The sequence below is a fragment of the Desmodus rotundus genome, chromosome 4 (genome assembly GCF_022682495.2).
Source record: "Desmodus rotundus isolate HL8 chromosome 4, HLdesRot8A.1, whole genome shotgun sequence".
Lineage (NCBI taxonomy): Eukaryota > Metazoa > Chordata > Mammalia > Chiroptera > Phyllostomidae > Desmodus > Desmodus rotundus.
This window is the reverse complement of record NC_071390.1, coordinates 62,020,000-62,043,171: the sequence shown is the minus strand read 5'-3', so window position 1 is coordinate 62,043,171 and position 23,172 is coordinate 62,020,000. Positions and strand designations below refer to the sequence as shown.

At 47.3% G+C, this 23,172-nt stretch overlaps 1 protein-coding gene across 2 annotated transcripts; it reads right to left on the bottom strand.

Moving 5' to 3' along the window:
* Positions 1-10,485: 10,485 nt before the first annotated feature.
* On the bottom strand, positions 10,486-21,052 carry RGR (retinal G protein coupled receptor). Of its 2 annotated transcripts, XM_024561052.4 has the most exons (7): positions 20,929-21,052; positions 19,009-19,165; positions 17,826-17,947; positions 14,762-14,915; positions 13,399-13,516; positions 11,535-11,648; positions 10,486-11,104 (listed from the first exon to the last, which is right to left on the bottom strand). In XM_024561052.4, the coding sequence occupies exons 1-7, from the start codon at positions 21,005-21,007 to the stop codon at positions 10,973-10,975; spliced, it is 876 nt and encodes a 291-aa protein (XP_024416820.2). In that variant the 5' UTR covers positions 21,008-21,052; the 3' UTR covers positions 10,486-10,972. The 2 variants fall into 2 exon arrangements, with proteins under 2 accessions (XP_024416820.2, XP_045052160.2); XM_045196225.3 differs by lacking the exon at positions 11,535-11,648.
* Positions 21,053-23,172: the final 2,120 nt, after the last annotated feature.

The following is a 23,172-nucleotide window of genomic DNA, read 5'->3' as shown; positions in this document are numbered from 1 at the left end:
TCCTGTGAGGCTGGGAGTCTCTCCTGCTGCCGCCCCAACCCCCACAGGCGTTTTCAATCAGAGGTTTGAGGCTTTATTTCCCTGAGCTTGAGCCCTGGGTTACGCGGTTTGCTTCGCTCCCTGTCGTTTGTCGGGTTTATCTGTGGGCGAATGTGGTGCTGCGGGGTGCTACCCGCCACTCTGCCTGCCCCGTTCTCCGCCACTCTGAGTCCAGCCCTCTGGGTTTATCTGTGCAAATGTGGGGCCGCAGGGTCCGCTAGTGCTCGGACTGCCTGCGCCATTTGTCCCACACTCCGCCAGTCTCAGTCCCGCCACAGACACGAGAGTCCTCTCCACCCTGGTGCCCGTCTCCGCCCCTCCTACCAGTCTGGATGAATGGTTATTTTCTATTTTCTTGGTGTTGGTCCCCCTTGCTGTTCGATTCTCTGTCAGTTCTGGTTGTGCGAGGAGGCGCAGTGTGTCTACCTACGCCGCCATCTTGGTTCCCCACTGGTTCAGAGGATTACATAAGATGATACATGTAAAGCCCAGAGCCACATCTGGCAATGCTGCTCATAATTATGAGTGTTTACTCTTATTTACTTTTCTAACTCCAGGGAGCCCTTTAATTATTTTCTGTTTAACTTGAGCAAGGGTTTGGCAAATGTACCAGCCAACAGCAACAGATGAACAATGGTGTCTTAGCTCTCTCATGTCTCAACCTCTACAAAGGCCTTCTTTGAAACCCAGGCAGGCTAACAATAAAGGTGCTCCATCCATGGGGCACTTTTGCTGACAGAGTTGTGAACAGAAAACATGTGCTGCCAATTTTGTCCTCTAAGAAGTTCTGAGCTTTCAAAAAAAATTAAAAAAAAAAGAAAGGAAAACACGTGTTGCCTTGTGGTGCTGGACAGGTATGGAGACAAGGACTGTAAGTCAGCTTTCCTGGAGAGCTGGAAGCTTTAACACTGGGGAAAGGCAGGCAACCTCAGGATTTACCCACAGATGCCTAGAGTACAAAGTGGAGGGGGACTCATACCTTCCATGATGATGGACCTAGGGAAGGAGAATGGGCAGCAAGTTATACTGGGATCTCTCTAATTTATTTACACTCCCTGGTATGGTTTTTCTCAAAAAAACAAAACAAAACAAAACAGAAACCCCAATAATGAAAAAAGAAAGAAATCTTTAGTTTTTCTTTTTTCATGTGAGAACAACTGATCCAATTTAAACCCCTTATTCGAAAGATGAAAATGTAGACAAGAAAAAATTCAGTGACTACTCCTGGTCAGACAGGAAAGGAGATGCAAAGCTGGAAATCCAAAGTGGGTGTTGTTCTGACTGAGAGTATAAGGTTTCTTCCATCTTATCTGCTGCCACCCTAAGTCACTTTCCACAGCACCTGGAAACATACCTGAGCCTGTGTTGTCTTCATTCATGTACAAATCTCATCTCTAAGAATAGTTTATCTCATCATAGAAGCTTGGATCTGTGGAGTTTGAAGGCTAGATTTAGAATCAGGAGGATGGGGTTCAAACAGGCTCTGGTCTCATCAAGATTAATTTGTGTCAAACTCAGTTTTTTCATTGAAACAAAAGGGGATCAAAATCACCTTTCTAATTTTCTGCTTTGATTGTTCTAAGGATCGCCAGAATAAGACATTTGAAAAAGATTTTTAACTCCAATTTTCTTTAATTCACATATCCGCTAAGATCCTCCATTTATTCCCTTAGTAGCAAAATACTGATGCTCATGGCTGTATTTGATTTGGGCAATCCTAACCCTGAACCTCCCATCAGAATCCTAGATCACCCCTCTCCTTCTGCTGATTCCTGGACTATCAAGGAGAGACTGTGCTAGTGGATAGGAGATATCACTCTGTCCCACACCTAGAGGATGCCATGTGATGTGAGTGATTCCACCCAGGGTAATTTCCTGCTCTTATTTTCAAATGCTCACTGGACTCAGATACTTGAGTATCTGAGAAGCATCTGTATTTATCCCCCATCTAAGCATATGAGAATTCCAAAAACCTACCTGCCATCCTTTTCCCATGCCTTCAAACCTTATATAGTTCACATGATTTGCTCAACATCCATGCCATTCTTCCCCACTAGGTAGCACTTAGGCCATTTGGTTGGGACTCACTACACCTCTACCCTCACTGGTCCAAGCCATTAAAGTAATCTCATCCTATTACTCAAGGTGGTTGTTTCTAGTAACTCCCCTTTAAGCTAATCAGTTCATTGACAACAGATGTACAGTGGAGGTATTAAGCCAACTATCTGATCCTTCTCCTGGCAGTAGGATTTGTTCATAGATGGCTCAATTAATCCCAAGATCAAGGTGTTTCTTTTATATTGTTAGAAATGATGCTTTTTTCCTCCTCCACATGAATGGAGCTATCTTGCACCATGTATGTATCTTGCTCTTGAAGCCCTCTTACAACCATGTATGAAGTCATTGTAAGGATAAATGGATACAGAGATGGTAGGGAATAAATGGGACAGGACTGAGAATCATAGAAAAATAAAGCTAGAGCCCTAATCAAACCTTGCCTGAGATCTACATATATCACACCATTCATGTGTGTCTATAAGTTGCCCTTATTTTCTGAAGACATTTAACATTGCGTGTAGTATTTTGTTTCCTGAAATCAAAAGCATCCAAACTGAAAAACTTATTGAAACCACTAACAAGTTCTGTCATATCTGCTTCCAGAACCACATACCATATCTGTTAGCTTCTCATAATTACCCCCACCACAGCCGCCACCACCACTGTCTTAGTACAAAGCAGCAGAACTCTAGCCTGGACTCTTGTAACAATCCTATTTCACCTTCCTACCTGCAATGTCTACCTCTCCAGTGTAATCCCCACAAAGCAGCTAAGATGGTCAGTTAAAAATGGATATCAGATCTGGTTATTTTCCTGATTAAAACCTTTCAAATGCTTTTGCTTTCTCTTAAAATAAAATGTAACCCCTTTTCCATATCACCCTGTCTCCTTCTCCCCCACCCCCCACATCCCTGCTGAAAGTGGCCCCTGCATTTCCTATGGCTTTTTCTTGATTCCATCTGCTCTACCCTTATCTTTATGTTTCTTGAACAGCCAAGCCCTCTTCCACTTGCTGTTCCCTCTCCCTGGAATGCTTCAACGCTTGCTCTCCACCTGACTGCCTTATTTTCATCCTTTAAGTCTCAGCTCAAATACCACCTTCTCAGAGATGTCTTTACTGACCACCTCTTCCAGTTACTTCCTATCTTATCTCTTGTTTATCTCCTCCAGAGCATTTAATTACAATTTGTAATGATATATTTTATGTACTTGTTTATTTTCACTAGAATGTAACTTGCTCTTGAGGACCTTTACTAGCTTGTTTAAACTGTGCCCTGACTCAAAATTTAGCTCAATAAATATTTTTTAAACATTTTTTTATGTTGTTCAAGTACAGTTTTCTGCCTTCCCTCCCCACCCCAGCCCTCCCCACCTCCCTCCCCTGTTTCCACCCTCTTATTATTGTCCATGTGTCCTTTATGATTGTTCCTACAAACCTTTCTCCCTATAATCCCCTCCCCTCTCCCCTCTGGTCACTGTCAACCTGTTCTCAATTTCAGTGTCTTTGGTTATATTTTACTTGCTTGTTCGTTTTGTTGATTAGGTTCCCATTAAAGGTGAGATCATATGATATTTGTCTTTCACCACCTGGCTTATTTCACTTAGCATAATAAGTATTTTTGAATGAACACGAAAGAACATCTCAGCAACTTGAAATCTCCTAGGGAGGTGTCCCAGGGTGCCACCCAGTGGTAGGCTGAGGCCCGCCATGGAGGTCGGGGATCTCCGCAGCCTGACAATGCATTCAAACATTGGTCTGAATCACTGGGCAGGTGAAGAGACTGAAAGAACACCCCAGTCAGCTGCTGGGAAGTGAAGGCCAGGCAACTGGGACCATGAGTCACAGTGCACTGCTGTGGCCAAACACGTCACAGCTTCGGCAACCTTAGCTTCACCTGGCAGTTGGTTAGAAATGCAAAATCGGAGCCCCACCCCAGCCAGACTCTGAACTGGACCCTGTACTTAACAAGCGATTTGTGTGCACCTTATGTTTTGATACCTCGGCTGCCTGGGATCACCTGGATATGCACTGCCCACACTGACACCCAAAAATCTCTGGGCCGGAAGTCAGGAGCCAGGCTTCCTCATGTACTGTATGACCTTAAGTGAGTATGTTTGACCTCTTTATGCCTTAGTCTGTCCATGACTTACAAGACCTGACCCTATTATCTTATAAATGGTGTCATGGTGATGAAACAAAAAGCCTTGGTCTGGTGATGTCCTGCTCATCTGTGATCTTTGGGATTTGGGGAATTACTAAGAGAAGATTCAAGCAGACCATATAATGAGATGGGGATGCATTAAAAAGGGAATGGACTTCTAGAGAGAAATGTATATGCATATGTGTATGTGTATATATGTATATGTGTAAAAACAGCAAAGAATGACCTCAGAGATGACTCAGAGTAAATTTTAGCTAAATTGTTCTTCATAAAGTGGAAGTTTTCCTAACACCTCCCTTCCCCCCAAATCAGTGGTTCCTGACCTTGGTCTCACATTAGAGTTACCTGGGAGCTTTTAAAAGTCCCCAGCCCAGCCAGCCTTTCAGATCAATTACACCAGAGTCTTTGTGGGAGGGACCCAGACATCAGTAAAGCTCTGCTGTGCTTCTCGAGCTTTAGGGTGCACAAAAATCCCCTGGGTGGTGGTGGTGGCGGGTAATGGTGGTGGTAGTTAAAAAAAACACATTTGAATTCAAGAGGTCTGGGTGGAGCTGAGAATGCAGTTCTGACCAGCACTCCTGTGAGGCTGGTGCTTCTGGTCCAGGGACCACTCTGAATCACCAGGCCCCAGACAAGTTTGAGAATTATGCCTTTGAGGATGTTATGGAGAATTAAATGAGTTAGTCATTGATGGGGGGAATCTAATATTTTTGAACACCCACTACATGCCATGTGCTTTAAAATGCCATCCCAATGAGTCCATTTTGGTGAGACCGGAACAAATTCGGAAATAAGAAACTTGTTCAAACTTGGCCTCATACTTGATAAAAGGCAGATCCTGGATTCATGCCCAGGTCTTTCCAGTACTCAGTCCTAAGTGCTTTTCCAAGCTGCTATGTTGCCTGTCTTTCACCAACAAGAGCAAAGGATGGATGTGTGTTCCAACAGCTGCAGAGGGAAGGGCAGCTGGGCTGAGGGTGCCCTGCAGGGAGACAATGGAGGCCATTATAAGAGCAGCTGGGTAGATGGAGGGAAGGACAGGTGGGTGATGTCAGGGCCAGGAACAGCTTCAGACAGGAGCAGCAAATTACCTCAACCAGGAAGAGAGGAAAAATTGAGGGATTATAACTTTGGCCTTCACCCAGGGCTTTTTCAGACTCTTAGAATTGTTGCCATCACCAAATGCCATTTATGGCATATCCACTGAGGTTCGGCTGCTTCTTCTGGCATGGTACTTGGAAAGCCCTCCTGTTCTGCACCCCATAGTTCAGTGTGCTCCCACATGTAATACCAGCAAAAGGTGCTACACCCCCACTTACAGAGTAACAATCCAAGTCAGAAAAATTTAGGGACTGCCCCAACTTCTCACAATTAGAGAAGCAAACCCCAGATCCACACCTTCTAAACAAATCCTATGTGTAGGAAGGCTTTAGAAGTTTACATCTAGTCTACAGCCATGCTGCCCTGAATGTGCTAGATCTTGTCTGATCTTGGAAGCTAAGCAGGGTGGGGCCTGGTTAGTACTTGGATGGGAGGAGTTTACATCTACTAGACTTTCCAGTGACCATCCTACAGGCAAAGGAAAGGGGAACTCTATGGGCTATCTGGGAGCCTTCTGGCCAAAGGGCATGCAGTTCTGCTCCCTTCAAGAAGAGGTGTAGAATCACATAATTCATTTGAGGTAGAAAACAGCTAGGCATCAGGCTGCTGCATCAAAAGCAGGAAAGAAAGCTTGTCTGAGATTCTGTCGCCAGGGAACTTCCAGGCTGAAGGACCAGGCAGAATTCATCATTGAGATAGCACTGCCACCTTGTGGTAGAAGCTAAGCCTGTGCCGTCCTTACCTGCCAGGTAGACATTTATGCATAATAGATATTTGCTTCCCCCACCCCCTCCTTTTTTCCTCACTTCCTTTATATGACAGGATACATAGTGATGACATTTACTGATGGAGGAAACAAAAGATGGGAGGCAGTTTGGTAGGAGGTAGTGTGAGCTTGTGCTTGAGCAAATCGAACTAGGAGTGTCTCTGACAGAAAAAACAGTGGAAATGCTATCAATTTTGTGGAAAAGACAAAGAGATGAATAAATTAGTCATTCTATCTTGATGTTGAATTTATTTATCTATGTGGAAAATTTGCAAAATACCCTTACTTTTAAGAGAGAATATAATTTAGGCTATAATTAATTTGTATTTCCTTTTGTGCTAATCAGACAGGCACACAGCCAATCCCCTCCCCCCGGAAAACTGTCTCCATGGGGATCTCGGGGGGTGGGGGGAGGGCAGGGAATTTATATTTATTTGCCTCAGAAACAGCTTGCTACTTTATTTGTGACTTTAATTCAAGTCCATTTGTCAGTAGGCAGAGTCATCTTCCCAGCAAGACGATGGAGTGAGTTGGGAGTATTATTCTATTGTACTTATATTTCTTTGCTAGAGATCTAAATAAACTGTGAAATCAGTGGGTCCAAGAATGGGAGGCAATCTTAGAAAACAAATTTTGTGCCTTTTAAATTGGGTTTCATACAAACTCAGGGTTCTACAGAAATGGCACTTAGTACTCTCAGGTCAGGGGCAGTGGCACCAGCTGGGCTCTCCATCCCCTCCTCTGTCATGTGTTCTAAGCAATGAGTTTTGTTGTAACATTGTGCTAGTCTGCTGGGGCTGTTATAACAACAGCACCATAGGCTGGGTCCATAAACTACAGAAATGGATTGCCTCACTGTTCTGAGGTCAAAGGCCAAGATCAAGGTGCCAGAAGGGTTGGTGTCTTGTGAGAGTTCTCCCCTTGGCTTGCAGATGGCTGCTTTCTCACTGTGTCCTTATATGGCCTTTCCTTAGTGTGTGTGAGTGGAGAGAGAACTCTGTAGTATCTCTTCTCAGACGGACACTAATCCTATCAGATCAGGGTTCCACACTTAGATCTTATCTAATCTTAATCATTTCTGTAAAGGCCCCACCACTAAATGTAGTCACACTAGGATTTAGGGCTTCAACACTTCAACATACAAATTTTGGGAGGACTCAAACATCAAATTCATAATAAACCTCTTGTTTTAAAAAGAGTTAGACTTCTGATGACATTTGAAAACCTTCTGCCCTGTCAGAGCCCACTCAGACTGAGGAGAGGGAAAGGAAGGACCACAGAGAGCTCCTGACTCATTGTGGCTGCCAGGGAGGCATTGGCAGGGCTGGAGCCTGGTCACGACCTACACACAAGTGGGCACTGGGGGCCCACCTGTTACCGTGAAAAATAATGATGGCATTTAAGTTATCAAGTCAAACCACAGAAATTTTTTAAAAAATCCAGAATGGGGCTGAAGGAACTGTGCATTGAAGATCAGTGGGGGACAATTCTGTTGAAACACATGATTAAACCAAATGCACAGTGAAGCTCAGAGGGCATGTTTCATTTGTCTACAAAGAGGGAAAAGAGTTTAGTTTTCAGGTAAAGACTTGTAGAGATTCTGATGGAAACTTTCAAGCAATCTCGATCACCCTTACTATCAGTACTGTGGCTAATGGCACTCACTTGGACATGACTCAACCTTAATTTCTCCTTTTGACTTTGGAGCCATGGTAGCACCAACTTTTACTCACAAATGCCATGAAGAGGTAAAGGGGCCATGAATTCCTCCTGAGGAAACTGGAAAGGGTCTCAGCCCTGCATCATCCCATCAACACAGCAGCTTGACACAGCAGCTGCTCATTAAAGGCACATTGAATGAGTAGATGAGCAAGACCAAAGGACACAGATGGGGTTAGAGGTCAAATGGATGCTCACCTACAAATGAGGAAGTGATTGCTTAATTGTTTCCTGGCACCTGGTTCTGGTTGTTTACCTGCTTTATGGTGGCCTCTTCCAAATCCATTCCGGATTCTTTGGTGGCACAGTGTGGGCTGAGGCCAATGCACCTGGAGTGATGGTGAGGCCTGGAGCAAAGGCAGGGCTGGTTCCCAGGCCCCGGTGAAGATGCTCTGAGCTCTCAGGTCTGTTGACCAGGCTCCGGAGTCTCTGTTGCTGTCACCCTTCTTCCCTGGTTCCTCAGGGTTCTGGTTCCCCCACCCACCATTGGCCTCAGTTCCCCTGACTTTTGGAGAACTTGGGGACAGCATGGTGGCCCCAGTGACTGATGGTGTGGGAAAGAGGACCATGCTGGTGTGTACCCCCCATGCCCATTGTCTGTTGGGGGGCAGGCACTATCCCTACTATGTGGCATTAGGGGCCACAGGAATGAATGGAGGGAAAAGACGTGGGATGCCCAAGAAACAGGAGCCTGAGTGTGGGCAGGAAAGTGAGGGTGATGGTGGGTCACTAAAATCAGACCAACCTCCAGGAAACAAAAGCTTCAAGGAGGCAGAAGTAACCCCTCTCTTCACATATGAGTATGTTTTTCTGGCTGTAGAAGTGATATGTGTTCGCTGTAGACAGTTTGAGGGCTGCGATGTGGCACCAGGGCCACACAGAGCAAAGGGAGCTTCAGGAGGTGCCAGGCTTTGGGGGCTGTGCTCTACCTTATGACAGGGGCTGGCTGAGATCCAGGGGCTGGTGGTTCTGATTCTTCTCCCAGTGCAGTGACTCTGCCAAGGGCTCACAGAAAGGTGGGCCTCCGACGAGACTCAGCCACCTCTCTTGTCCTTGCTGCTGAGCTACTCCATGAAAGGTTGAGGCAGGGGTGCTGGAGGGCTGGTGGGCAGGAAGGCAGAGGAGAGGCCCTGCACACAGTGTCCACAGGCGACTTTAGATCCTGAAAGTACTTTGAAAAATACCCAGTAGCAATGAGGCTCCCTGAACCCACTTTGTAAATGAGAAGCGAGGGTCTGGGTAGACTTAGAACTTCTTAAATAAATGGCTTTGGGCTTTGGGGATCTCCCCCGACCCACAGGGCACCACATCAGCCCTTCTCATCTCCTGCTGACCCAGTCCAGCATGGCGATGCCCTGAGCCCACCACTCCCAGCTCCACACAGACTTGGGCTCGGGCTAAAGGTGTCCTTGACTACACCCAGCCCACCTCCCTCCCTCCCCATCTCTCTTTTGAGCACAGGTTGGGGTGTGATCTGTGTGGGGACATTGGCCATTCTTGCTGGATGTCATCAGCCTCTTTCATCTTCCATCCTTTCTGTGAGTCTGGGTTCATCTCCATTCTCTCCTCACTGTGTTTCCTTGTCCCACCTTAGTGGGTTATGCCAAATGGTGGAGTGGAGGTCAGCTCCCCAGTTAAGACAATTTAAGGATCCATGGGCTGTGGGAGCAGGGTCAGCAACTCTGAATGCCAAAACCCCACCACCTGCCTGGCTACCCAAAGAGTCTGTGTGTGAGCAAGCTCAGGCCGGGGAATTTCCCTGCTGGCCCCACTCCAGGGCCTACGACAAGAACCGCGTGTGAGTGCTGGAGTGAGGCTGAGTGGCATCTTGTCTCCATAGCAACTGGCATAAGGTACGGTCTAGAAAAGACTGCTGTGGGAAGGCTGCCTCCTCTCATCCACCCTGGTTTTTCAAAATGACTGGACTGGCCTCGGCTTTGTGTGGACTCCCCATGAGTTATGTTAATGTGACCTGATTTTCTACATCTGCAAAACCGAATGTCAGGTCCTGGTGCCCAGAGACCCCAGATGCTGTTCTCATGACCATCCCATGCCCCAGCTCTGAGGGATTGTCTCTTCCCTCTTCAGCTCTATCCTTTCTGCCTCCACAGTGCCTGGGGAAGCTGCCCCTCCATCATCAGAACTTCTGTTACAGCCCTTAATCACCCTGCCAACCATCTCCCTCTTCCTCTAGGGCAATGGGTCCTACCCTGGTCTGTGAACTTTGTCCTTGAACTGCTGACTCTGGGAGGTATAGTTGTACATCCAGGGATGGGGATTCCAATGTTAGTGTCACAAACCCAGATGGCCATGGGCTCTGCAGAGAATGCATGAGCTCCAGCTATTGGAGAGGACATGCCCTGGGCAAAAGGCAGAGATGCCCTGACCCCTGCAAACTGTCACTACAGAGGAGACTGCTGGAACCTCCTTTTCAGACATCTGGAGTTTTAAATAAATTGCTTTTTAATGTTGGCAAGTAAGCAACATGCGGCTTAGCTGTCTTTGACTGGTGGGTACTAGTGGACAACTCTCAGTGAGCACTTAACATGCCAGGTGACATTCTGGTCCTTTCTGCATGGTCAAGATGCAATTACTGTCATCACATCTCACAGGCTGGGAAAGACGTACAGGCAGAATAAGTCACTTACACCAGATGACAGTTTAATAAACAGCATAGGAATGCTGGCAGCCTGAGTTGAGCACCCACAAGTAACCTAGGGCTTTTACCCCTTTTGATGTAAAACCCCAAGTCCTAACATTTCTGTTCCAATGAGCAGCTTCTGTGTGCATGGTGCATATACATTCTCTTATTTAAGTCTCGCAATAGCCCTGGGGAATCCATATAAATATCTTTATGTTAGGGTCAAGAACAATGACTTTTCCAATGTCTCTAGCCTCTGTGTGGAGGACTACGACTAACATTCAAGTCTCTCTGGCCCCTAAGCCCAGCTCCTTTCTTGTGTCCAGCCGAGGGCCAGGTTCAACAGGGCCATTAGGGATAGAGGATGTATGTCTGGAGCTTGGCTTCTGTAGCTGCAGGGTAGGACTCCTTGTGCAGCCTCCCAACATGGGCCTCAGTCCAGAGTGGCAGGGGTGGGCCTGCATCTGAGCAGCCCCATGGAGAGGCTCAGTATGCTCGGTCCCGCTCACTTCTCTTTGGCAAGAGGCACTGCCAGATTCCTCTGTGGACCATGTCACTGCCCAGGGCATAGTTCACAGCATTGATTATGGGTACCATTTTGGCGATGAGAGCGGGTACCTGTTGTAAAAACATGCAGAAAACAAGTTTCAAAGTCTCTGCTCTTCTCCCCGGTCCCACCTGGTGACCCCAGCTTCCCTGCATAGCCCCCAAACCACCAACCATCTGTCTTGCTGCCTCTATATCTTCCCTGACAAGCTGTCATATGATATGTGGGAACACATGCCTCCCCAGGTGCAGTCTCAGCCCCTGGTCCCAGAATGCATGTTTACCATCTGGCTGTCTATCCCTGTCATCTCACATGAAGCTGAGGCAATGTCAAGCAGCAGCCCCGTGTGGCCTGGGTGACAAGCAAATTCCCAGTGAATTATGAGTATTCAAAGGAAGAGAGAAAGACAGACTGTCATGGAGGCAGTAAAGCAAGAAAGAGAGATGGGGTGAAACAGAGACACAAACGTGGAGAACTCCACTAGCTCTGGGTTGTCTGTACCATCTGCAGCTTGGGGGAGATGAGGGTCACATCCATGACAGCTGCGTATAGATACAGGAGGGCATAGGGGCCCCAGCCGAGCAGCAGCATCCTGGCTGGCAGGGTGGTGTTCACCTGGGGAGAAATTGTCACAGGAAGGAAGCACTGACCTGCTCCAATGGTTGGCAGCCCACACAACCCAGGAACTGTGTAAGCACTCAGCAGGGCTGGGCAGGGTCACCAGGCTGCAGGAAGGTGCTGAGCCTGAGGAGGAACTTGGGACCAGAGGGACTGCTCTGCTGTTTAAGATGTATGACCCTTAGCCTGTCACTTAAGCTTACTTGACCTCAGTTACCCCATCTGTAAAATGGCCAGATACTACCTGACAGGCCCAGAGGCAGGGTCTGGGCAAAGATAATGACCTTCTGTACTGGGTTCTGTGAGTGTGGCTGTGGGCATGAGGGTCCCCAGGTCGTGCTGCTCTCACACCTCAGTCCCAGAACCAGCTCTCCATCAGCAACTGCAGCCACCTGGCTGGTCAACCTGTCCTGGGTTCAAAGGGGCTGCTTTTCACTGAGTGAGATATAGTCAAGTAGCTGGTGATGTGGTACTACCTGGGACCACAGGGAAGCACTCAACTTGCAATCTGATTTTAGGATGGAGGTTGCCATGTTCTTCTTTTCACATACACTCAGATGATAAACTCTGACGCTAAAAATTTATGTCTATTTTCTCTTGACTATGTCTTCCTTTAACAAAGAAGGTGATTTAAGCTCATAGTCAAGGTCCCTGGGCCAGTGCATGGCAACTTCTGCTGATGCTATCAGAACTGATGGTTTAAAGTCAACCCAGAAAAATGAGAACACTTGTGTGGCAGACTTGTCTCCAATGAATGTGGTGACTTTGAGAACCCAGACAGGACTTGGAGGTGGTGCTGAGGAGGTGAGCATCCAACTGGGAGCCTGGGATGTGATTCAGACCTCATCCTCCTTCGGAGAACCCAGCGAAGCCTGGTCTCCAGGGAAAATAGATTTGGACAGTAATTTTCCAATTCAAGGAAAAAAATAATGTGGCAGATTAAATGTCTCAACGAGAATTATTTCTTTTGTGCACCATGATTGACCACTGGGTGGTATTGTCCCAGACCTAGGTTTGATCCAATACTGCTGTTCCTAATTGTGGCTTTTGATGAATTGCTTAGCTAACCCCTCTCCTCCTCAATTTTCTAGTCTGTGGCATAGGGATAATAAAACCTTCCTTCCTCTGAGAGTGGTTGCAAAAATGAAAGGACATAATTCTCATAAAGTACTATTAGTATGTGGGTTTTAAAAAATCTTTGGTGTTTATATGACTCATCTGCTAGAGATTAACCAGGTAACAAAGTTACAAAAAACTGTGGTAAAGGAATATTAATTTAGAAATTTAGAAATGGCCAGAGGGGCTTACTTTGAAGTATTGCTTTTTTTGGCCAAGTATGCTTGCAGGTGTCATTTTATGTTGTGGGTAACAGCCTGTGCCTGCGATTAAATTAAACATATCAAAGTGATTCAAAACAGAATTTAAAAAGCATGTAATTTTGTGTCAATATTCGTATCCTTGGGGAGAAAGAAATTGCACAGCATGGAGGGTATCTGGTGGGGTCTCTGTTCCTCAGGGTCACAGTATCTGTTCAGTGAGTCTGAGCCTTCCTGACTCTCCCTCTACGTCTTGGCAATTCACAGGGAGGGTGCATTCTTGCCTAACTCCCCATCTCTATGAAAGCTGGATCTACTTCAATTGTTGAAAACACAGAAAACTCCGATTGCTGTCTGTCACATCACTCATGTTCCCTGGTGCCCCTGAGTAGGACAGAGAGATTTCTTCTGCTCTAGGAGTTAGATCTTACCGGGGGATGTCCTGTCTTCCCAAGTTTCTGCTCCATGAGCCGATAGGATATGAGTGTGATGAAGAGGGGCAGGAGGAAGTTGAAAAAGGCCATGGTGAACAGGAAGCTGGTGAAGTTTCTGCAGGTAGAGGGGGTAGGGTAATAAGGGTCATCTCTCCAGGAAGATCACTACCCTGGAAGGCCCCCAGCCACTCCCATCAGACGGGTACTCAGAGTGTGGGCACTCTTCAGTCCCAGCTGAACTGCTCTCAGAGCCAGGGAGCCACTAGGTCCTCCTACAACGTGCCTTAAGGAGTCAGGCAGCTGAGGTGAGGGAGGGTCCTCCTTCAACTTGCTGTTGGCCAGTTCAAATGCTTGGCTCTGTATGTGCCCCAAGCATGGAGAATGGGACACTTTCCTTTGATGTTTATCAGACAGAGATGTCAGTGGACCAAGAGGAAGGAGCATTCAAGGAATGTTCCTGGCACAGAGGTTGAAAGGGGCCTGAAGATGGTGAACAGACTGGGCACTGTGTCAATGAAGAAATGGTTGTAGTTATGGGAGGTGGAATGGCTGACCTTTCATTAAGGGGATATCATGTCACCTTGGTCTGTCCACTAAGGATAGGTGGGAAGAAGGGATGTCAGAAGAACTGGATGCAGGCTGGAAAAATACCTGCAAGGAGTGCCTTGCACCAGACCCAGGGTATGCTTTCATCAGGGGCAGATGCTCCATCAGTAAATGTGAGTAAACATGTAAAGCAGATAAAAGCAGCATGGTTCTAGTAGAAGTAAGAGGGGAGCTGGAGCCCATGTGACCCCTCCCCTAACAGGTCTCCTTCAGTCCTGGTCTCCCCAAAGACCCCTGGGTGGGGCAGTATTAGACATGTGCCCCATGAGGGTGTGGTCATTGTGCATTCACTGCTGTCTCTCCAGAGCTTGGCCTAGGGACTGGCTCACAGCAGATGCCCAGGGAATTCAGAAACCTGAATGCTTTGTCAAGGAGGTCCCTCCTAATGCAATGACCTTAACAATCTTTGAATCTTCCTAATCAAAGGACAGATATGATCCCTCTAGAAATTAATAAAGTCAACTGCTTGGGCGGTTGACTGTGATGAAGATGGCAAAGTGGTCATGGGACCACTTTGATTCCCGTTCTCATGACCAACTCTGTGCCTTAATTTGCATAACAATTCCATCACTTGGCCAGTGTTCATAATGAGCTTTCCACAGTTCCATTGTTAACCTGCAAGTGGGTATCATAACTAAGGAGCTGAAATTGCCTGGCAAAGGTTGACATTCCTCCCTTTGGATCTTCAGCTGTGACATTGTTGTCAGAAGGGCTCAAAGCCAAGATTTCCACGGAAGGGAGCCTTCCACCTCACCTGTCCCCCTTGGAGTAGTCCAGGGTGCAGCATGTCCCCAGAGGCTCATAGTCATAGTGGCCCCAGCCCAGGAGGGGCAGTGCTGCCCAGAAGGCGGAAGATAACCACACGAAGAGCACCAAGGATACGGCCGTGTCCCATGCCAATCGGCTGTCTGCATGGACAGAGGAGGAGGATGATTGAGAAGGGATGACAGCTATTAGGGTGACAAAGAATGAACTTCATGGTCATGTAAAATGGCCCTAAATCCTGGCTCTGATGCTTAATAGCTTAGGTAAGTTAAGAGTTTCTCTGAGCCTCACTTTTCTTCTCCACAAAAGGGAATAATAGTTCTTGCGTTAGAGGATTGTTATGAAGAATAAGATAATAGATGGTAGACACTCTATACCATCTTCTTTAGAGGACAGAGAAAGGAGACAGGTGTGCTTCCCAAGCTAAGTTAGGACAGAAACATGGACAGTGGTTCAGGTGAGGGTCATTGGGAGAGGCAAGTAGAGTCTGGACTTACCACCATCTCAGCTCTTACTCAGAATCAGATCACTGTCTCTGCTTTCAGGATACTCTTTGAGAACTCTTGACTCGGGATTTGGGGCTCCATCTCGGTGATAATGGCAGAGGCTAGGTCCTGACAGCATTTTTTGGTGTGACCAGTCTCACTGACTTGACCTCCTCCACAATCCCTCCACCTATATCCCTTACAGCCTCACCCAGCCCTTCCCATACAGTGATTCCTCCTGGATCTCACTTCAGAATGCCTTTCCCAGATGCCTTCTCTGTCCATGGTTTATGTAGTGTTCCTTTTTAGGCAAGACTCCAGGAGGTTATCAGCTGGGAGAGGGAAGGGGGAGAATGGGGGGGAAAGGTGTGGGGATTAAGAAGCCTAAGTTGGTAGGTACAAAATAGACAGGGGGATGTTAAGAAAAGTATAGGAAATGGAGAAGCCAAAGAACTTATATGCATGACCCATGAACATGAACTAAGGGGGAGATTGCTGGAGGGAATGGGCATACCAGGCAGAGAGAGTAAAGGCGGGGGGGAATTGGTACAACTGTAATAGCATAATCAATAAAATATATTTTTTAAAAAAGCAAGAAATAAAAGGACTCCAGGATAATGGGCAAGACTCCAGGTGGGGTTTGATCAGTAGAGAAGAGGTCCACAAACCCCCTCACCCTGACACTTCGGCTCCACTAACACAGCCCCAGAAGGAGTTTGCCTGGATGTGTCCCTCTTCTGTGGACTGTACGTTTATGTCCTCCCGCCCCAGATTCATATATCAAAGCCCTAATCACCATGAGATGGTATTTGGGGTTGGGGGACTTCGGGAAGTACTTAGGTCATGAGAGTGGAGCCTCCATGATGGGATTAAGTGCCTTTATAAGAAGAGACATGAGAGAGATGATCTCTTTTCCCTTCAAGTGAGGGCACAGCCAGAAGGCAGCTGTCCACAAACCAGGAAGAGAGCTCTCACCAGAACCCAAATGTGCTGGCTCCCTGATCTGGGACTTCCAGCTTCTAGAACTATGAGAGATGAATTTCTGTTGTTTAAGGTACCCAGTCTATGGTTTTTTCCTAGGTGACTAAGCTCCCCCCGCCCCATATTAATTACTGTGGGTGCAATAATTTATATACATCTTGACTCATGTGTTGCATTAGTTTTTTTGGCTTTGGAAACAAAGTGACACACCTAGGGTCATCCAGTAATAGAGCAGATGAACTCAGGTCCCTTCTCCCCCCTTCCCTGTTTTGGTAGCAGCCCATGCCATCCAGAACAGGAAGGGCTTTGGTCTAGGGACCCCTGGAACAGGGATTAACTGTTGTATATTGAGGCAGAGAAGCCTATTACTGTTTGAGAAGGTTGCATGTGTGTGTGCATGTGTGAGAGTCTGTGTGTGTGTGAGATGGTCTGAGGGAGTTTGAGGGGCAGGGCTGGGATAGTGGTAGGAAAGGAGCTCCAAGGTCAGGTGGGACAGGAGGGGCTAACATGCCAGAACAAAGGCAAATTTTTTTGGCCTGGAGAGAGGCACGTAACTTTGTCAAAGGCCAGGGGTTTTGTGTGTGTGTCTGTGGCAAGGACAGACCTGTGATTTCAAAGGAGCTATGCCTAGGGCTTAGGCCATGCTTCCCTTGGACCCCACAGTAGCATCCATGCCAGGCACATCCATGGTTCCACACTTGGAGCCCAGGAGACAAAGGGAGAGACTACCTCTGGAGGCACCCAGGCCATGCCCAAACCCAGCTTTGCCCCTAGCAGCTGTGTGACCCTCCCTAGACAAGCTATTTAACCTGTCTGAGCCTCTGCTTGCCAGTCCATAAGCTGGGGGTTATGCTGTGAATGTTAGCTGAGCCACGGCTCCCCAAAGTATGTTGGCATACCCAGGTGGTGAGTGGGATTCTAGAGAGTCTACTGGTGAACATGTGTTTTATATTAATGTGTATAAATTATAAGAATACTAAAGCTGTGATGTCATAGACATTGTTTAGAACAAGAATGAAGCAGGTGTTAAAATCTTTAAAGTGAGTCACTTCTAAGAAAGAAATATCAAGTAGATAACAGCAGGTGATACTCTGATAGGGCCAATTATGAAGATGATATTTGACAATACAGCTTCGGAAATCCAGAGTTAGACTGGTTTTCATGAAGCTCTGGCATGGCAGAGGTTCCGCAGAAGTGTGAAGTGTGGGGGTACGTGTTAGCCCCTCCATATCACCTCTCTGCCCACTAACAGTGCCTGTCTTCAAGGACATTTTCTGCATCCAAGATCACATTTGATTTTCAGAATAAAACTGTGAGGCCGGTCACAAAAACCTTCTCACAGAGGAAAATACTAAGGTTTGGTGAGGACCTGTGACTTGCCTAAGGCTGCAGCTTTTCCAGCCCATGTCTCAACACTCCTCTTGCACTCTCCCAGCCTTCCTCTTTTCCCGACTGCCCATACCCCACCCTTATGCACACTCACCCCCACCCACACTCCTCTGAACTGGGAGACACTGAGCAGATCTTCATCCCAACCATATTCACTGCATGGTGGATGTCCCTCCACCCTGGGCGCCCCAAACATACGGGTGCAGTAGTGATGATAGCTCCCCCAAGCAATGGCTGCGCTGTTGCAGATGCTGGCCAATGCTGCTGCAAAGCCCTGGAAGCCGTGAGCCTGGCAGCCATCTGAACCATAGGGCCAGCGCCTGTGGGAGATACTGGACACAGTGATCCTGCCCTCTGTCCCTGCCCTCCTCTCAGAGGGCGCCTTCCTGAACATTGGCCCAGCTCCTCAGAAAAGGGCTTTATTATCTGTTTTTTTTTTCTATGAGGAAACTGGGGCAAGAGTTCAAGTCACTGGCCTGAAGGTATGGAGCTGGATGCAAACTCTCCAAGCTCAGCACCAGGGTTGAAACAAAGGTCTCTCTCTGTGGTCAGGTGCCTCTCTTACAGTACATGGAATACCCTTGTTGGAAAGAAAGCTCAAAACTTTATTCAATAGATGAGGAAACTGAGGCTCAGAGAAGACAAGGTACTGAGCCAAGGTCACAGAGCAGATGAAAGCAAAGTCAGAGGGTAGAACTCAGGCTTCCCAAATCTTGGCCTCATAGGCCAAGCAAGGGTAAAAGCTTCAGTTGCCCCTCCCACATCCTGGGCAGAGGTAGGGGATCACAGCAAGGAATCCTCACTGATTTAGACCCACAGATCATTCATGCCCAGGTGGGCCCGAGTCCCATCTGCAGTGCTCAGTGTTCAGTCTGCTTAAGAAAACAGTCTTGTAAACACCTTCTGAGGCCATGTTGGAAGACTCTGATTTGCACATAAGGAAGTCTGAGACTCATGTCAAAATCCTGTTCACTTTCACAAACATTTATTTAGGGCTTCCCAGGTACCAATTATTATTCTAAGTTATTTACAAATAATAAAAAGTCAATACTTTCAACTACCATATTAGTTAGGTGATAATATCCAATTTAGAGAAGATGCCAAGAGGTAGAAATAATGACACCAAGACTCAGATTTAGGCAGCCTGGTTGCAGGGCCCATGTTCTTCATCCCTACAGTCAATCAGCTCTGTTGGTCAGGTTTGAGCAACTTTGGGGAGTCTGGAATTCGGATGTAGCCTAGTTCAGCCTGCCCTCCCTGCTAGGGTCAGTTTTCGGTTGTTAGGAAGAATGCTTCTGGCCTTGCTGCTCAGTGCCCAGAGATCAGGTCCTAGACAGGACCCCAGAGCCCAGGGACTGGTGGGGGGTAGGGGGAATGTTACCGAAGGAGGCTGGATGTGGCTGCAACAAGGGCATTCAGGCTGATTCCACTGTCCGCAAGAGCCAAGCTCAGCACCAGCAGGTGGCTAGGGGTCCGAAGCTCCGGGTTCTTGCAGAAAGAGAGGATGGTCAGGCTATTGAGGCTGAGACCCCCGAGAGCTGAAAAGAAGGTAGAAACTGCCATAGCGGGTTTGTGAGGCCCAACCAGGGTCAGAACCAGGAGACTGGGGTGGACAGAGCCTGAACAATCTCCTATCCCTAATCCTTCACATTTAGCAAGTTTCTGAGTGCAGCTCATCAGACACCTACAAGCAGAGCTGGCCCTCAGAGACTGAAAGCTGTAAGACACACATCCTGCTCTCTACTACGGCAGTCTAGTGAGAAAACAGACAAGGCAGAAAGCCCATAAAGCACAGCACAGTTTATGCTAGAACATTTGTAATCGTGAGTGGCCCCCAAGCACTTACCACATGCAGCATGGTGCTCAGCACTTTACAAAAATCCTGTCATTCAATCTTCAGATGGATGCTGTTCTCCCAATTTACAGTTGGGAGACTAAGGCTCAGAGACACTAGCTAACTTGCCCTAAGTACACAACTCGTAAGTGATGGGGCTGGGAATCGAATTCAAGTCTTTCAAATTCCAGAATGTCTTCTCTGAGTGCTGTGGAGCAACATAAGGGAGACCCTCGAGGAGGAGGCGGTGTTGTAAGAGTGAGGAGATATCCAGGACAACAGGCAGAGAAGTGAGCTTTGAAGGGGGTGGTTTCTGGTGGCAGAAAGATCTGACTTTGAATTTCAGCTTGGTCGCTACTTACACTCTCTGAGCCTTGGCTTCTCCCATCTAAAGTGAGTAATGTGGGGGGGCGGGGAATAGGGACAACTGTAATTAAACAACAATAAAAACCATTAAAAAAATAAAGTGAGGAATGGGGAAGCATCCTGTCTTCAAAATGGTGAGCATTTAGTAGAAAGACAAGATGCAGAAATAGCATTCTAGAAATAGGAACAGCATGTGCAAAGAAATACAGTGGTAAAATTCTATGTTTGAGGACATAGACGGATGCTAGATTGTAGAGAGGAAAAGAGGCCAGGGCCACCAGGACCAGCCTTGTGCTGTTGCTCTCTCTCCAATGTCAGTTCTTATGGGGTGAGAAATTGTGCAGATTATTTCTCTGGATGTGCTCTGAACAAGGGCTGCATCCCCAACAACTTAGTCTTGAGGTGACCCAGCTCCCGGATGTACAGTCCCAGCTCTGGCCTCAGTGAACATCTTAGGGATTTGGGGTTGAGGCTGGCACCTCATGGACCCAGGTCACCCTTAGAATGGAAATGCTTAGGGCTGAGAAAATGGAGATTGTGGCATTAATGGGGGTGCTGGAGAGGCTGGGAGTGAATGAATTTAAAATGAACTTAAATTAACTTAAATCATTGGGTATCTATCTCAGCTGGCACTTTATACCCATGATCCCATCTGACCTTCATCATCACCCACATGGATGTCAGGACACTGAGGGCCAGAAAGCTTGAGTGACTTGGTTATAGTCACACAGGTGGCTGAACTGTCTCTAGAGCCTGTCAGGGACCTGATTTTATACGAAATTCTCAGCTGAATTTCCAGGGAATGGATGAAACTTTCTCCTTGTGGAAAGGACAATGCAAATGCCTGAACCCTGAATTTTGGTAATGCCCTGGGTAGATGTCCCCCTCTCAAAGTCCCTCCCTCCCTTACCCTTGCCTGGCTTCTCTCTCTTGGCTCCCAGCCTGCAGGTTGCATCTTGCAGGTACAGCCATCAAAGCCCCTATAGATCCAGTCACAGAGGAGTTTAGTTTGGAGACCTCTTCTTATCAGTTTCATAGCTGTGGCTCAAGTTCTGAGAGCCCACTGGTTCCCCACTACACCCCAGGTCCTGCCTGGCTCACCTTCCACCAGCAGCACCATCCCCACAGTCAGCACCTCCAGTTCCCCAAACCCTGTGGGCAGGGACCTGGACTCTGCCATCCTTGCCTTCTTTCCAGCTGGCCCAGCTCTTCTCTGGTTCCCCAAAGCCAGGCCCTTCCCTTTTAAAGGGCCATCTCACATGCTGGCACATGCAGGTGATTATACTAGATCTTGGGCTCCTTCTTGCTGCCCCTCCTCCCAAATCACCCTCTTGGCCCAGGCAGAAGGAAACCATTCACCAGCTGGACAGTACAACCTTTGTGAAGCCAGAATGGAACCTTGTCTCATTCATTTCAGCCCCACTAGGCAGGATTAGGGACCCAGAATCCAAATGGTGTGTGGCTGAGAGCTGATTTAGAAGATTTGCATAACTAAGGGAGGGATGGGGAGCAAAATGAGGGATTTGATGTTGCAGCTGTACCTGAGAACTGATTAGGAGCCAGTTCCCAACATGTTTGTAGGTGCTGACAAGCTGAGTGCCTGTGTGCATATGTGTGCACATATATATGTGTCCACATGATTGCATGCATGTCCTTACAAGCAAGGGGCAAAGGATGATGACTGGGAAGTCAGCTGCTGTTGTAGAAAGAACTCCAACTGGAATTAGACACTTGAGTTCCGTTTCTGAATCTGCCATTAACTAGCTATGTGCCCTGGGGTGGGACCACTGGAGTCTCTGCTTCCTCCTTTGCAACGTAAGCATCTTTTTGCATGAGCTGTGTCTGTCTTGGTTAGAAGAATATATTGTGGGTATAGCCTTTTGGGCTGCACTTCCGGACTCCCATAGAGCACTTCAGCTACACAAGCATCAAAGTCTCCCAAGTCACTGGCTTGGAGCAGAGGGTCTGCTGTTCTCTTGTAAGTGGTCTACAACCCACTAAGAGCTTTAGCTTCTACAGATGAGGTCCTGGTACAAGCTACACACTGGCTCATGGTGAAATTTGCATCAGGAAACACTAACTAGAACAACTTAACTCATTTTCAAATAAAGACACCAAAGCCCAGAACACTATCAGCAATATAGCCAATGTTTATTGAGTGCTCACTAAGGGCCATGCACTGCGCTAAATGACCTTATGTGATTCCTGCAACTCCTTTCCATTTCACAAGAGCAAACCGAGGCCACACAGTAATTCACAAAAGCCCTGTCTGCTAATCCCTGGGGGGCTCTTGGTCAAACAGCTAATTTTACTTTGTGAACGTTCATTTCCCATGCCTTTCTTCTTGTGATTACTGCTTATGTCTAAGCCTAAGCACCCCTCAGGGCTGAGCTGACACTCACATATTCCTGGAAGCCTTCCTTGATAACCCAGTCACCACAGGGTCTTTTCTGCCATTTTCCAGTTTCTGTCTTGCATTACAGTTAGTGCATATGTCAGATTTTCTTGCTTTTTTTCTTTGTTTCTTTCTTTGTTCCTTCCTTCCTTCCTTTCCTCCCCCCTTCCTTCCTTCCTTCCTTTCTCTTTCTCTCTTTTTCTCTTTCTTCTTTTTTTTTTTAATCCCTACAAGATTGCAAAAGACTTTAAGGCAGAATTGAAAGCAGGACAGGGCTGGGAATCAACGTGGAGGACAGCTAGGTAAGACAGACAGGATGGCAACCCCAGAATGAGGAGGGAAGGGCAGAGATGTGGGAATGGGCCAGGCTGGCCTTTGTTTAGGGAAGATGAGGTAGAGATGGGAAGCACAGGAACATCATATTGTCTAGAATGGGAGAGAAGACGGGAAGGGAACTAAATTTCCTGGAAGCAAATGTTGTTAAAACAGGCCTGGCACAGAGCCAGACTTTTCATGTGTGCGCTGGGCTCCAGGTACCTGCTCTGGTCACATTTCACTGGTCTAGACCTGCCTAGGCTCATGGGCATGAGGTATAGGGAATTGTTCCATGTGTGGGAAATGTAGCGCAGCTCCCACTTGGAAAAGCCAGTGGGTGTGAGGTTCGGCAGGCAGGACCCACGCCCACAGACAGGTTCTCCTGTGGGGAATCAGGCCTGCATTGTACCTAGGCTGCTATGAGACTTGCTTTTGCTAAAACTCCCTCATCCTGGATTGAGGCAGTAAATGTTTACTGCATATCTTTAACTTCCTAAAGTCTGTGCTAAACCACTCAAGTATGGAGTATAACCAGTTCAACCACTTCCCCCTTGAGCTCTAACATCCTTCTCTTTGAAGTAATTACCAGCATTATGTCCTCTGTTGTAAAAGGTAATCACCTGTAGTGAACCTGT